This window comes from Xiphias gladius, chromosome 23 (assembly GCF_016859285.1).
Source record: "Xiphias gladius isolate SHS-SW01 ecotype Sanya breed wild chromosome 23, ASM1685928v1, whole genome shotgun sequence".
Taxonomy (NCBI): domain Eukaryota; kingdom Metazoa; phylum Chordata; class Actinopteri; order Istiophoriformes; family Xiphiidae; genus Xiphias; species Xiphias gladius.
In genome coordinates, this window is record NC_053422.1 from 19,602,008 (window position 1) to 19,618,531 (window position 16,524).

Consider the following 16,524-nt stretch of genomic DNA (forward strand, 5'->3'; position numbering starts at 1 on the left):
CTCCGAGCGTCACGTGACTTTTCCAGATGCTGCAGCAGCTGCAGGAAAAGATGTTGCCCGGTCTCTCAGGTTTTAAATTGTACTGTCTTTACGGTAAGACATTGCACCGCTACATTCGGCCTCTCTTTCTCTCTCTCTCTCTCTCCTCCTAACACACACACACACACACACACACACACACACACACACACACACACACACACACACAGAGCGAGAGAGAGACACACTTTGGGGCAGCTGCGCGAGAGAGCGCTGCAGTCACAGTTACGTCACGGAGGACACGTAACGGCACTGCTTGAGTCGGACCGGAGGAGACAGACAGACCGGGTTGGCGGAGCAGAGACAGCAGGGCCACTCTCACCCGACACCGACACTTCCTGCTCAGAGAAGGTAGGCTGTAATCTGTTTAAAAAAAAAAAAAAAAAATCGGAGTCTTCTTCCGTCCGATCTCAGACCGCTTCTTCAGGGCCAATGGACTGCGTTAGAAATGCACCGGGGGAAGATTGCCGATGCGTCATTATTGAATGTGCCAATGAGCTGCAGCAAGCAGTGAGACACCCCTGCTTTAATACAGCGAATGAGTAAATATGAAAATTAAAAAAAAGATAGTTCAGTGTATCTAAAACATGTTGGTTTTTTCTGTTTGTTTCAGGGCAAAGCCTAAAGTTAGAGAAAAAAAAAATCTATAGTTAGATATAAAGCCTCAGAAGTTTATTCTTCTTCAGAACAAGGGTGTGGCTCTGTGTATATAGGGGCCTAGTCCCCCCCCAAGACCTTGAATCTGACATGAAGTTAAACTGTGCATGCTATTTTTGGAGAGCTTCTCTTCTGTCTTAAGCAAACAGTACAGCATCTAAACCTTGCATGGAGTGTATTTTTTTCTCAGTGGAAAACCTGAACAAAGTCAAACCTTATTGTAATTTCACTGTAACTCTAAACTACGATTCTAAATCATGAAACATATGGAGTGAAAGTTAGCTGAACTCATTTCTCCACAGTAGCTGCACCTCCATATGCTTATGGAGGCGCAGCCTGAATGGCTGCATTATAAGTGGTGTCAGTATGGAAAATGTGACTAAGTATTTTTCCTGCCAGTTAGTTTATTGCGAATTCCGTCTCCCAACATGTCATTTTAGGTGACTGTGATGTCAAGTCTGATAGAAAATGGTCTCCCTGCAGTGTTTCTGGTGCAGTGCTGCTGTGCTCTCGCTCAGACTTAAGTGATCAATTCGAACAGGCTTTCAGGCAACAGACTGAACAGACCACCTCATTAGATTCAGTCAGGAAAGGAGGGATCACCGTGTCTCTTTGCAACATAATTTCCCACACATCGAAGGGGAATGACACCTTCACTGGGGCATGGGTGTTTTGCAAGGCTGCTATCCAGTCCTTCATCAGCATTTTCTCTCTCTCTCTAGGCCTGAAACTATTGATTTCTGCACAGTGTTGACACAGAAGACCAAATATAGAAATGGTAAGTGGACCGGACGTTTCTCGGCTTGCATTATGTAAGTATGATGTGGATTATATCGTACTGCTGACCAGATCTTGTGTCTATGGAACATGGATGGTTTTGTGTACTACTGAATGAGGTGTCGACAGAGTGAGGTCATTTTTCCGCCACCTGCCACCATGTGAGTCCTCCCCATCGTAAAGGCAGCAGTGTAGGGTGTCGTTGCTACCTGTGGCACCTGCACATTTGATGGACACACCTTTCCATCTTTCCACATCTTTCCAAAGTCACTGGCTTCGTAGAATTATTTAAACCTTATGTCAGTGCACTGCCGTTCTGGTCCTACTTGAGGTGAAACACACACTCGCTTTTGATTATAATCTGCACAGTTGTGGCCTTGGCAACAGAAGAAACAAACCTATAGGGAGGAAGGAAGGGGTAGAAATGTAGCTCGTGAGATCAAAACAGCGTAAGGGTTTTTCCATACCAGGAGAAATGTCATTACTTGGTTGAAAAGCCTGTTGCGAGGGGCTTGTATTTGTGGTCCTGTTGCTATGTGGGTGAAGCTCTCCAGCTGTCGTGAGGAGTGATCGTTGTTGTAGTGAAGCAGAGGATCAGAGCATGTGCAGTGGCCCCTCAGCAGGGTGGAGAGAACATTTTGGCTGAATGCCTCAATGCAGCAGCAACTGCTACAGCAGCAGCTGCAGTTTAAGCTTTCAATATTCCTATTTGCCATAGTGATCGAGCTTAAAACACCACAGCTTCATAGGACTAAAATGACAGACCTAGGATCATTTTCATGTGTGAGCAGTAACCTTTTTTTTTTTACCAGAATGTGTTTATTTAAGAGCTTTACATTGCTTTACGCGACCAAAGAAGTTTGTTTGTATAGTCTGACATTTTTTATTGTGTTTGAGTCACTGTATGTCAGATCCCTGCAAAGAGAGGTGCTCTGTGTGCAACCTGACTCCCTGCAAGTTATACACACCGTCGCCCCCCATCCCTCCCCCCAGCCCACACACACACACACACACACACACACACACACACACACACGCACACACACACACACACACACACAAAAACAGACACGCATGCACACACATGGCAGCAGGTTTTTTCTCTGATCTGCTGGGGGTGAGACAGGTGCAAGCAGGCAGCTGCTGTAATGGCTTCACCTCCTGTCCAGGCGTCCTGCCACTGCCACATTTACTCAGCCCACTACTCAGAGCCTGCAAGGCACCCTGTTGTGGGATATGCACTGCAATCTTGTGACCCTGAAAATGCAAGTGTAGTGTGAGTCCTAGTCTCCTGAACCTTAGTTGAGAAGGTTCACAGCCCCCATCTCTCTCAACTTTATGATGATAAGATAAGATGAAAAAGAAGAAGAAGTGGTGCCAGGGGTTGGGAGGAGCAGTATCTGCAAAGTCCTAACAGTTGTTGAAGGAATAAACACTACGGCCGTGCTAGTGGCTCTGTGAAGCTCTAGACTGCTCAGGCACTTAGGTGCAGTGGGGTTCTGAGCTACATGCTGACATCAGCGTGCTAACATGCTCTTAATGACAAGGCTAACAGGCTCATGTTTAGCGGAGCTAATGATCAAAATCTTAGTTTAGTGCTTTAGCCCGCTAACATTTGCTAATTAGCACTAGGCACAAAGTACAGCTGAGGCTGATGGGAATGTCATGCATTTTGCAGGTATTTGGTCATAAAAAATAAAGTAATCGATAAATACATTTTTAAATAAATTGAAATTTTGACCCGATGACAGAGTTGTGGATCTATTGGCATCCCTGGAGCTGCGGTACTAGTGTGCCAAAAAATGAAAAGTAATATATTCATCTTATACCAAGAAATACAGACCTATTCCTTTTAAAAGCAATGTTGTTTCCCCTGGCAGCACTTTCCTTGGATTTATGTTTCTTTTTTTTTTGCCACAATTGCTGTTGGTTGGACTCCCCTGAGCTGTGGCTAGTAACCTCACCTCAGTAGCCACAGTCCAGTTGGCTGCTGTTAACACCAATATAACACATAGCCACAGTTCAGACTCATTCCCCCCAAAATATCCCAAACATCTTTAAAAATCCTGCATCTTTAAAAATCCTGTTTCAGACACACCTCCGGCACATTTACAGTATCCACAGAGTCTCGGATAGAGGGATAACGTGACCATGTATTTTGTAACTTCTTTATCTGTAACTTTAGTGTGAAAAAGTAGCATTTCTGTGTATTGTGTCAGAGCTCCAAACACCCTATACATCACTGTGCACGTTGTTCTTGAATCATCACACTTAGAAATGTCTCACCTCTGAAAAACATTTGAACTATTTTTCTCACAGGTGTTCAGAGGCACAATAGTAGATGCACCGGACTTTGATCCCAGCGCTGATGCTGAGACCCTTTACAGTGCTATGAAAGGCATCGGTGAGTGCCTCACCCCTCCGTGATTTTTGGCCACAGAGTCACAAAGGTCATCTTTCAACCTATCCCCTCGTCGGCTGGACCATCAAACAAAGAATTTAACCCCGCAGAAGTGACAATAATACAGTTGGAGATCAGTTTCTGACATGTGACTGAGATGGCTTTGTTGTTGAGCGTGTTGCCTTGTGTTCCTCAGGTAGTGACAAAGAGGCCATCCTGGACCTGGTTACTTCCAGAAGCAATTCACAGAGGCAGGAAATTATTGAAGCATACAAGTGTAACTTTGGAAAGGTACAAGGATACATCTGATCATCACATTTATCATCTTTGCTAAAATATAAACTCCTTTTTCTCAGATTCTTTTAATGTCATGCCAACTAGTTATTTGCTACACTTTAAGACTAAAATATAATGTTGTTTCACTAGGACCTGATTGAGGATCTGAAGTATGAGCTGACAGGCAAATTTGAGCGTCTCATCGTCAGTCTGATGAGAACTCCGGCCTACCATGATGCCAAAGAAATCCATGATGCAGTCAAAGTAAGACATTTACCTCACAGTCAAATTCTTTCTCAGTCTCCAGTCACATCAAATGAAGCAGAAGCTACTTTGTGTTTAACTCCATGCTCTGTTTTAAGGGAACTGGAACCAATGAGAAGTGCCTGATTGAAATCCTGGCGTCTAGAAACAACCAACAGATACATGAGATGACTGCAGCATACAAGAATGGTAAGGCCTGTTAAATGAGATGTCATTTTAAATAAACAAATTACTTGTTCAGCATCTGCAAACTTTTTACAGTGATATCTGTGTCTGTCTTAAGCCTATGGCAGAGACATGGAGGAGGACATAATCATGGACACTTCAGGTCACTTTAAAAAGATGCTGGTTGTTTTACTTCAGGTCAGTTCACTCGCCAGCGAAATATCCAGTCGGCCATGCGGTGACTGTCCTAGCCACATTACCTTTAACCGCTGACTGATCAGCAGCGTCTTGTTTTGGTAACTGTGTTCTAATGGTTTCAGGGGACCAGAGATAACTCAGGAGTGGTGGATGCGGACTTGGTGGAGCAGGATGCACAAGTGAGAATTTGAACATTTTGCAACTAGTAGAAAAGTGCAACATGTTTGGGCTTTTTGATTTAATACATCCTCCATTTTAAGGTCATAGAACTTGTAAAGTGTATTGTAACCTTAAGTAGGAAAAAAATCACTAATGTAAGATAGCAATACTTTTCTTTGAAAGGGACATATTGGAGACAGTTTAATGGCTTCATCTGAATATACATGGATGTCTGTACAACAATTCATGACAGCTCATCAAATATTTGTTGATAAATTGTTGTCTGGACCAAAAAGGTGGGCCTACTGGTGAACGTTGCCATCCCTTGTGCCATGTTGCTAGCGTGGCTAAAAAAATCACATGATATTAATTTGCAAAGTAGGATTAGGTTACTAATTAGGGTAGATATATCCTACTTAGAGACCTTGTCTGTAACATAATTTTTTTTTTTCTTCTTTTTTTTTGTTGCTTTTTTTGCTTTTTCAAGATTGTTATCCTGTGTTTTCTCACCTCTGCGTAGGACCTGTATGCAGCAGGCGAGGAGCAGTGGGGGACCGATGAGGCCAAATTCATTATGATCCTGGGAAACCGCAGTGTGACCCACCTCCGCATGGGTGAGCAAGGCTCTCAGGGAAATTAACACAACACTGAGGCATCCAAGACATTCGCACAGTGACCCTGTGTCTCCCAGGAGTTAATGGCACGCTGAAAGCTGTTGTAAGAGTGTTATTGAGGAGTCATGATTTGTAGCTGAATTCCACGCCGTAACACTCCTCTAGTACTGGGCCTTACTGAGGCCTGCTGTTCCGAACCGAAGTTTAAATAATGTGTGCCACAGAGATAATGAGCAACACAGCAATAAATGCAATTCCTCTAACTGAATGAGAGCTTTTTTTTTTTTTGGAGAAGGCAGGAAGAAAGATGGCAGAAGAAGGAAGGAAATGTAACTTCAGATAAATTTTGCTTCAATACAAGCCGGTCACTTTTTTGTGAATGCAATTCGTTCAAAGCTGTGAGCACGTCTTGTTATTACTTTAACATGACCGAAATGACAGTTCCTGCACACCAATCCGTCAGCGTAACATTAAGATACAAACATCACGTAATGTTGTTTTGCCGTCTGTCTGTTGTTGGTTTAGTTTTTGATGCTTACGAGAAGATTGCAGAGTTGTCCATCGAGGACAGCATAAAGAATGAGCTGTCTGGAGACTTTGAGAGGCTGATGCTGGCCGTTGGTAAGAAGAACTCACTACGCAGCACACTTCATCCGTTTTTGCAGAAAGTACCACTCTATGATCGGGGTTGTAAAATGTCAAGTTGCCAATTATTGCTCATCTGATATTTTATCACAGTCCAGTGCATAAGGAGCGTCCCCATGTTCTTTGCCAAGCACCTTTACAAGTCAATGAAGGTAACGCACTCTAAGTAAAAATAGCCATTCAGTCTGGTTCCAGCCGATTTGTAGACAGATATGCTTTAGCAACACAGTCATTAGAACACATTTTTCTTCTGCATTTAAACTTGGTTAGGGCTACTTATTGTTGCCACATTAACCTTCCCCTCAACACTTGTCCTCTCCTTCATTTCCAGGGTCTCGGTACAGCTGACAACACCCTGATAAGGATCATGATTTCTCGCTCTGAAATAGACATGTTGGACATTCGAGAGTTTTTCCGCCTCAGATACGAGAAGTCGCTTTATAACATGATAAAGGTTAGAAAAAAGCTACGAAGATTATGAACTGCTTTTAGGATTTAATAATATTTGACACAAACATAATTTTGTCTATGTTTAAACCTAATAGGATGATACATCAGGTGATTACAAGAGGACTCTGCTCAATCTGTGTGGAGGAGATGATGAGTAAGTTTCAGTATTGCTACAAACAACGGCAGCAACCAGGTGGGGGTGCCAGAGCACCACCTTTCGGGAGTTATTGTTTCCTCAACTGTTTGTTGATTTCCAAAGACTGTTCGAAAATAAAGCAGCAGAGTTAAGTCTGTTTTATAAGAGATTCCTCTTCCTAGAAATGTACCCAACATATACCGCTTGAGGTTTTAGCTTTGCTGAGTGTGCTGTGTTGTGTCACACTGATCATTACAGCTTAGCTGGAGAGTTCTTCCCTGAAGCTGCTCAGATAGCCTACAAGATGTGGGAATTAAGTGCCATGACCAAAGTCCAGGTTTGGGCCTCCATTTGCTCTCACTTTAGATGTGTCATTGCATGTTTGGCTTGGCAGTGGCATGCATCTTAATTATCTGCTGGCCCTGCAATGATCTGCATCTTGCAGTGCCACAAACATGTGCTATTAACACCGCCATGAGTGCACAGTGAAGGTTTTGTCTAATGGAAGATAGGATGAGAATGCTGTTCACTGAAATACAAAAATGATTTTGTTAAAGGTTTGCTTCGCTAAGTCCTAGGAGCCGGTGAATGTCAAAAAAGATCTCAGCATTTTTGTCAACAAAAGGCCGTCTCACTAACGCTTTATATGACTGAGTTGTGTTTCCGCCTACCCACCTTTTCATTTTTAGTGGTGTCATGGCTTCTAACCCCAAGAGGGCACACTCCCCCTCAAATGCCCAGAGATTATTATTACAAAGCTTATTATGCTGTTTCAGAGTTTGTATTATCTAAATCATCTTTCAACAATAAACAATTATTTGAAAATTTCCATTTTGCATGCGTTGCAGACCTCTGTGTGTTTGCTGCTTTAAGCTCACAGATGTGGTGTATGTAATTCAAGGATAACAGAGTGTGTATCCGAAACTGCCACTTCGCATTATGTTTGTGTCTATGTGGAAACAGGGAATCTCATTCTTCCAATTTTGTCCTTTCCACTACTTCAGCTAAGGCCAACAGTCCGCCCCGTAGCCAATTTTGACCCTGCTGCTGATGCACAAGCCCTGAGGAAAGCTATGAAGGGATTCGGTATGCAACCCTGAAAACTAAAGCACATTTACACTGCTACTACAATTTTACAAAACACATTTTAAGACTTTTATTATGTCTTTATTGACCACAGGAACAGATGAAGATGCAATCATTGACATTGTTGCACAGAGAAGCAATGCCCAGAGGCAGGAGATCAGACAGGTGTTCAAATCCCTGATGGGAAGGGTGAGAGAGATGAATAATTGAAAATAAAAAAATCAATAAACGAAGATTCAAGTTGGAGCATTTTTCACACCTCTTCATTTTTTGGTGCACATGTACATCTGTTAAACTCAGAAACAGTTAAAAATCTCATTGGTTATTGGCTTGATTTTCACAGGATCTGATGAAGGACCTGAAGTCTGAACTGTCAAAGAACTTAGAGAGGCTGATCATCGGGCTCATGTTGACCCCTGCAGAGTTTGATGCCAAAATGATGAGGAAGGCAATCGAGGTACAGCTGACGCAAAACACCTAACACAGAGAGTATTTGGAAGTCAAATAATTTTGCATTGTAGGTTTTTAACTATAACTTATCAAACACTGACTGAATTTCCTTGTGTACAAACCTGACTCATCCTTTACTCTGAACAGACAAATTGAGTTCAGAGTAATTTAATAATTTGCTTATCAGGAGTCAGTATACAAATAAACACCCATTTGCTGTATTTCTAAGTCTTGAATGCTCATAAGCACTGTTTATTGGTGCTTGTCTATGTGGTTGTTTTTTTGTTGTTGTTTTTGCTTTTGTGACTCCTTTGCCATTTTGTGGTGAGAACTCACTGTGCAAACTAATTCTAACAGGGGGCTGGGACAGATGAACATGCTCTGATCGAGATCCTGGTCACCAGGAGCAACAAGGAAATACATGCCATGGGTGCTGCCTATAAGGATGGTGAGTGTGATCCCCAAAAATCCCCTTAAAAGTCACTTTCTTGTTTTTAGAAACCTTCTACATGCAACGTATCATTTCACAGCCTATAAGACGTCTCTGGAGGAAGCCATTCAGTCAGACACATCAGGCCACTTCTGCCGCATCCTTGTTTCTCTTGTACAGGTAATGTTTATCATCATGAGAACTTAGACTGTGTTTAATTTCTACACCCACTCACTGGTTGCAGTCTGTCTGCTGATGATAGCAGAGAACAAAAAGGTCTATTTAATCACCTCCTTAGTTTTCTTTCGTCATGACTTATAAAAGAAAAAAAATTCTCCCTGTGAACCATTGACATTGAATAGATAAAAGCTATGCATTATTAATAATTTGCATTTCTTTATTTTGTTCAGGGTGCAAGAGAGGAGGACCCTGCGGATGTGGAAAGAGCAAATGCAGATGCGCAGGTGATACAGTGTATGACTGTAAATTTTATTGTGTCAAAAAGGTGAAATAAATGAATGCGGTTAAATGTTTGTTCCTGTTGTTCCTCCTGAACTTTTCAGGAACTTGCCACTGCATGCAATGCAGAATCTGATGACATGGAGATGAAGTTCATGAGTATTCTGTGCACCCGGAGCCACCCCCATCTCAGGAGAGGTAAAAGTCAAGACAGATGGATCACAGTGAACGACTAATTACAAAAAAAAAAAAATATATATATATATATATATATATATATATGTGTGTGTGTGCGTGTGCATGTGTGTGTACAAATATAACTGATCCTGCTCTTTTCTATTCACAGTATTCCAGGAGTTTGTCAAATACACCAATAAGGACATTGAACAAATTATCAAAAAGGAAATGTCGGGAGATGTGAAAAATGCCTTTTACGCAATAGGTAATGACCAACTTTACCATTAAACTTCACTCGTTGCATAACAATTTATACCGCTGACAGTATCTATTCTATGACTCCTCCTCACTCCCTGCTTGCTCTCTCTTTGTTTTGCAGTTCGCAGTGTAAAGAACCAGCCCTCTTATTTTGCAGACCGTTTGTACAAAGCCATGAAGGTATTTTATTCATAGTGTTTTAAATATGACAAGCTTATGCTATTGTATAATTGTAGCTGCAGGCCTATAGCACAGATGAAGCAAGTGATAAGGTCATATTTGTTGGTGCATGTAAAATATTTAGGTTTTGTGTGTATTTTTTTGCTAGCACTGCTGCTAAGCACTCTCAGACAGTAGCAGCTACTGTGATGAAATTGGAATAAAGAAAGTATCTATTGATCTTCCACGCAGGGCCTTGGCACGGACGACAGGGCGCTGATTCGCATCATGGTGTCCCGTAGCGAGATCGACCTTTTCAACATACGTAAAGAGTTCAAGGAAACATACGATGTCTCCCTTCATGAATTCATCCAGGTAGAAACTATGATTGTAAGTCAGAGTCTATGTCTACTAACACTCCTGGTTGGTTTGCTGTGTTCTTATCTCATGCGTGTCTTTGTGGAGCTACTGGCTTATGCCATTTGTCCTACTCTCTAACTGTGTGTGAGCGTGTGTTGCACATCCTTCTTCTGCTCCTGTGGTGAGGCAGTGGGGTAGTGTAATCTATATCTTTCTGCGGTGGACTATGGGGTCTGTGGCCACTGCACAGCTGTTAAGGAATTTCCCTTGCATGCTTAACTTCCTGTCTATATCTGCTGTAATTGGCTGACAGTAACAGAGACAGGAAGTGCTCAGAAACAGTTCTACAATGATTTACAAATGAAATCACCATGACACCAATGCAACATAAGCAAGTAGGGAGCCTGGCTTTACCAGAAATATTATCAGATTGTGCAACAGCAAGGGTTGCTATATACTGTATAGTTTATTCTTAAGTGAATATTTAGTGAAAATTACAATCTTTTGTACATACTTTTTTTTTTAGAGTTGTGTAGTTCTGTTTAGCAAGACAGCTCTCTTAATAGCATATTTTAAGGTCGTCAGGTTCCGTTGCAAAAGAAAACTTTGATTCAAGTAATTTTGTCAAATATGAAGCCTGCGTATTTATTTGATAAATTGGCAATTTCAACCAATGTGCAGAAAAGTTAGCGTTACTTACATCCCAGAGCAAACTGGTGCATTTAAAAAAGAAAAAGTTATTCAAAGCAATAGTTTGACATTTTGGGAAATACACTTATTCACTTTCTTCCTGAGAGTTAGATTAGAAGTTACATGCCAATCCCATGTCTAGACAGTAAATCCACCAACAGTAACTACATACACCTTTAGTTACCTTCAGACAGACTAGCTGTTTCCAGTCCGTATGCTTAGCTAACCAGCTGCTGTGTGTAGTTTCATACACACATAGTCCAGACACGAGAGTAGTATCGACCGTCTCATCTAACTCTCAAATAAGCGTAATTACTAAAATGAGGAACTAATTCCTTTAAAAAGAAAGTTTTATACAATTGTGATGATGATTATAAAGATAGAAATCTGTATCTGAGTGTCAGCTGATATAAAGGGTAATTCCACTTTCAAGTTACTTGTCGATTATAACTGATTTTGTGACTTTTGCAGAGTTCTGCATGTCCCTATGACTCTCATTCATTCATTCAGTGTTAGTGAAAGATAAACAGAATTCTGCTAATTGTGAGTGAAGTAAACCCTGCTTTACAGTATAAAACCTGTGATGGCCAAATGTCAGCAGACATAAACATGATGAACGGTGTGTTCTCCATGAATTCAAACTCTTCTTTTTTTTCCCGTCACTTTTCAGGGTGATACCTCAGGAGACTACCGTAAAACCCTGCTGGTGCTCTGTGGAGGGGAAGATTAACCTTGCCATGTCCCTGCAGCTTTGCTCACAGACTTCAGAGACGAAAAGTGATCACAAAGTGAAACTGTGGTGGTTAACGTCAGCATTTATAGTCAGTGTTCCCAACTGCTGCCACTTCTCAGCCGAAACCAAGTGACCTATGACCTCCCAAACTTCCAAGCCAGTACTCTGCTCTCGTGTCTGATCGTCCTGCCCGTCTGGATGATGTCTTTCTTTTTTTTTTACAGAGTCATATGTAACATTAAGATGTCCACATTAGCATAGAAAGGAGCTTCACCTGTACACCATATTTGAGTCTAGTAAGTGCTCAAGCAGTGCCTTTAGATTGTTGGCTGTCCAATGATTACTGTGATTTTAAGGTATTAGATATTCCTGAATGAAATAAATTAAATTAAAAAGTGTTGTCTTCTTTCTTCCTTCTTACACTTTTAATGTAAAAAAAACAAATCAGTCTCGTTAGGCCTTTCAACCACTCTGCTCCTTTACATTCAAACACACTGTAGAGGTATAGAATGACTTCCTCAGCTCCCTGACGACCGACCATCACTGAACAAATGTCTACACTTCTACGCATTTAAATGAGCAAAGATAAAATATGTCATTTACACTTTGCTGTATTAACATTACACTTCATTTCACGTCTCAGTTGGATTTGTATACTTCTTACTGCAGAAAAAAAAAAGTACAAGACAGCTGTCTGTTCTTGTCAGTGTCTCAGTTCAGTGCATATGTGTGAGTGCAGCTGTTGTCAGGCCATCTTTGAGTTAAAAGAGGAAAGAAGAAAAAAGTTGTATGTGGCGAGGAAATCCCCTGCAGTACGCCAAAATCCAAGGCAACAAATAGAGTCTGCAGCAGTCAGTCACACTCCAGTTTTAATGGCACACCCAACCTGAAATTGGCCCATTTGCTGATAATTATAAAAGATTAAGAGATTACTTCAATAGCACATTGTTAATACGCAGTTGCTGTCAAAATGTACACTTTGAAATTCCCTTTTGATAGCTGGGGGAACTTTGTTCTGTGGTGTCGTTCAGAACAGCTTGCAGAGCATTTACCAAATAGACTGTAGTTTAAATATGTCAAAGCTGTTGCGTCCTCAGAGAGAGTCATGGGTGTTGCTCTAGCCTTTGACTTTTTCATGTACAGTCTCCATGATTATGGTGGCATCATGATGTGATCATGCAAACAAGCCATGTACTGTACTGCGTGAACTTCACAGCATTTACAAGTTGGTATATATAAGAGGTCCTTTTCAAATTTTTCTTGAATGCTGCTCTTGGCAAGTCGTGTCATATTTTTTTGGCCTCTTCTATGCATTCAGTTTTGTTGTCATGCATAGATGTGTGCAGCATGTACAAATATGAATTAAAGTGATTCATTTAATTTGTTGTTGTTTGTTTTTAATGTGTTGTGTTACTCATCAAGGCACCACTCAGTTGGACACACACCAGGTTCTGTTAAGGCTGAGCGTAGGCTACAGCACAGGCCATTTTACTGGGTTATGGGAATTCCCCCAAGTCTCAGTGAAATTGCTTCCCCCTTATTCACCAGTTTCCTTAAAAAGTGCCTCTCCGACACAGGCTGAATGTGTGGGTGAGTTGTTGTTTATTTGTTTTAACGTTTGAGATGTAGTAACAGAAGGTTTTAAACTTGCTATCATTATTAATGGCATTGTCTTTTTTAAATTCACAGCAGGTTAAAAAGGATTTTATGTTGTCAAGGAATTGAGTCTTGTTGTCCTATGTTTGGAACGTAACATGGAAGGCCAGTGTAACACAGTGAAAATATAGATTGCTGCTCTATATACTAGGAAAAAAAAGCCATTAGCTCTGTAACTGTGTGGTATTGACTGGCTATTTAATCCTAAGCAAATACTCTATAAAGGTAAGTTGATGTTTATTATATTGTGTTTCTTTAAAACCTGATCAATACATCTTTATTTTCATTTATATTTATTTTCTGATTTCATTTTGTAATTCATTAGAACACATTAACAGATCACATTCTATGAACATGTTACCAAATCCATGTTAAGAGCAAAATAACCAGATTTTACCTTTTTTCAAAGAAAACAATTGAAGATGAAACCACACAAAATGTAGTACAAAAAGATGTATTCATTACCATTATTATAAATTATACGTAAGCCTGAGAGAAATGCACTTGACAATCAGGCACACTGGTTTCTTGGTGTTAATAAAGACTAGATTAGAGAGTTGCTGTTAAAAAATGATACAAAGATCCTGTCAGATTTAAAACTGAAAGATATCTGGTGCCAGTGCACATCTCTTCCATATGTTTTGCATAGTGTTAAAGACTCTGCAGCGAGGGTGTCCCGGGTTTAAGGCCACGAGAGAACAGCTGGAGTCCCTAGTTTGCTAACAAAAGAACATTTTGTATTAAGTAGCACAGAGCTAATGACTATCAGCTGCTGATGTCTGCTACTAGTACGAGACGGGAGACTGGACTGTTGTTGTGTCTCAGCAGGATGAGGTGCATACTTGTAACACTGTTGGCTTCAGTCTGACGATTGCCCTCTCTCACAGGTCACCTGCTCACTCTCCTGTCTTTGTGCAATGAGGCACGTGCTTAAATATGTTTTTGAAAAAGTAGGCAGGAGGAGAAAACAAAGTCTCCAATTTTCTGCCCAGCAGGGCTAAATGACGGGTGGCATTTCCTGTATCCTCAGGCTTTTGTTTTTGTGCTGGCAGGCTCAGAGTCACCACCCTTTTTATTATTTTAGCCCATCACAGCAGTCTGAGATGGAAACATTGTGCACTAATAAACAAGGACAAGGTGTTTGATGGCAGGCAATGGACTGAGGAAAAAACAACTTCTCTGTGTGAGCCCTATGAGCTGTGTGTTTGCTTTTTCCTGTAGCCAACTGATGATTCTGGACAAAACATTTGTACGTTTTACCAGTGTGTATTGGTCACTGCTGGTCGAAGGTCTAAAATGTCATTGTCAGTTGTTGTTTGTGGTTTTTATTGGATGCATGTGACTCGTCACGGGAATCTAAATTGGTTTAAGCAGCATTTTAACGTATGGAAAGGATTTTCAAATCAGGCTTATTGTTATTAAAGCACACACAGCCATTACAGAATAAACACATTACAGGCTGTCTACCCACTCTCTCTTGTATTCTCACTCAGTCTCTTTCTTGACAGTATGATTTTCATTCACTCATCTGAGACATGAAGTCACATACACAAATGAAGGGTGAAGTTAAATCCCTTTTTATAATTCTTCAAGGTATTACTAAAATGGTTTGTGCTCTATTACAGCAGCTTTAACGTTAGTTGTACCTCAGTGGTTCAGTGTCACTGGTGTGCACCCTCAATGTGCACTTTTTTGCATTACAGGAAGTAGTACTAGTAGCTACATAAAGAGAAAAACAAAGGCATGGTTGTGATCAGTTTAGGTTTATCGTGAATCACATCATTTATAGTGTAAAATAATTTGCAAAGTGTGTGTTTCCTGTGTTAACACAGCATGCTTTACGATAAGACCTGCAAGGTTGATGCTCTGAAATTGAAAATCATTATGGAGGCTGTTTATTTGTCTTTGTTGATAAGCAGTGGTACACTTTTACTTGTGATTCATGTAGGAAGTTTTAATATTTAAATTAATAATTCTGGCCAATTATAGACAAATGCATATACTCAGTTGGGATTACTGAGTACCCTAGTGTGGCTCAGTCTAATGGTTCGCCGCCACATGCTGAATTACATCAGAAGTACTTTGTGCGTCCAGTTAACCGAGGAAGTGTCTTTGTAAATCCCCGAGGAAGAAATAAGGCCACAGATGACGTGTTTGTTAATTTCCACAAGATGTCACTATTGCTCTAAATTATTCGTGCTTGGTCAGTCAGGGCCTGTAATAAAGTTCTGACAGTTTATTCAAAATTATTTGTAACTATTACCAGACTGTATGTGGCATGGGGCTCCTCAACAAACACCTCATAACCCGTGACTGATATAACCTTTTTAAAAATGTTGTATTTGCTTTACCATAGCCTGTGAGATGTGTGACAAACACTGAATATCTCAACACCAGGTAACCATTACATCAGAGAAATGTCAGGTCTGTCAAACCACACATAAAGTCAAACAACATGGAACTGTATATGATAATTTTACATAATATCTGTTTTATTCATAGAACATATTGACTATTTATCTACATTTTATTTTGACAGCATGAGTGTAACAGAAGTGCACAGTTTAATACAGGAGATGTGCCCGCGCAAAACTGAGCAAACAAATATTTTGGATCAATCATGTTGTAATTTAGGCCCAGTGGGCGCTCCTGATATTTTTACCAAATTAGCAGTGGGCTCTCTGGTCTGAAAAAAAAAAATCATTTAGGCATGACGGCCTGGCATTTTGTTCACTGTGCACAGGTGGAACACTCAAAGTTCAGAAAATTGTTAAACTTAAGGGTAATGCAGGCTTCAAAAACAGGAAAACGTCCAACAAAATCCAAGGTGATATTAATGTATCACAATTAGAGCTGACACAAAGAAATTAATCTATAACTATTTTGATATTTGATTAACTGCTGAAGTGATTTTTAAAAAGATTTTAGAAAAACACCCTCTCAAACATGAATTTTTACTGGATTTCTTAGTCTTCCTTGGTATTAAACTGAATACCTTTGGGTTTTATACCGTTCGCTGGATGAAATAAGTAGTCTGCACGTGTCATCCGGGCTATAGGAAAGTCTGATGGGCATCTTTCACTATTTTCTGATATTTTAAGGACAAAAAATATTTAATTGAGAAAATGATGTCCAATGAATCAATAATGAAAATAATCAGCCCTAATCACAATATGAACATCAAATCTCTGGGTTCTCATATCAAATATTTCCTGTTAACCTACAGTGTGGGCTTAAAAAGCGCAGTGTAACTTGAACTAGGTTCTACTGCCGACCTAGCTCAGA

At 40.5% G+C, this 16,524-nt stretch overlaps 1 protein-coding gene across 3 annotated transcripts; it reads left to right on the forward strand.

The window, feature by feature from the left end:
- Positions 1-210: 210 nt before the first annotated feature.
- anxa6 (annexin A6) lies at positions 211-12,868 on the forward strand. Of its 3 annotated transcripts, XM_040119517.1 has the most exons (26): positions 211-390; positions 454-549; positions 1,419-1,474; positions 3,793-3,877; positions 4,071-4,165; positions 4,301-4,414; positions 4,513-4,603; positions 4,698-4,777; positions 4,900-4,956; positions 5,457-5,550; positions 6,076-6,171; positions 6,289-6,347; positions 6,527-6,649; positions 6,741-6,799; positions 7,040-7,118; positions 7,786-7,867; positions 7,962-8,056; positions 8,211-8,324; positions 8,675-8,765; positions 8,848-8,927; positions 9,158-9,211; positions 9,311-9,404; positions 9,553-9,648; positions 9,763-9,821; positions 10,053-10,190; positions 11,521-12,868. In XM_040119517.1, exons 3-26 carry the CDS (start codon positions 1,472-1,474, stop codon positions 11,578-11,580), a joined length of 1,998 nt encoding a protein of 665 aa, XP_039975451.1. In that variant the 5' UTR covers positions 211-390; positions 454-549; positions 1,419-1,471; the 3' UTR covers positions 11,581-12,868. The 3 variants fall into 3 exon arrangements, with proteins under 3 accessions (XP_039975451.1, XP_039975450.1, XP_039975452.1); XM_040119516.1 differs by lacking the exon at positions 454-549 and having other exon boundaries at positions 212-390; XM_040119518.1 differs by lacking the exon at positions 454-549 and having other exon boundaries at positions 212-390; positions 10,053-10,175.
- Positions 12,869-16,524: the final 3,656 nt, after the last annotated feature.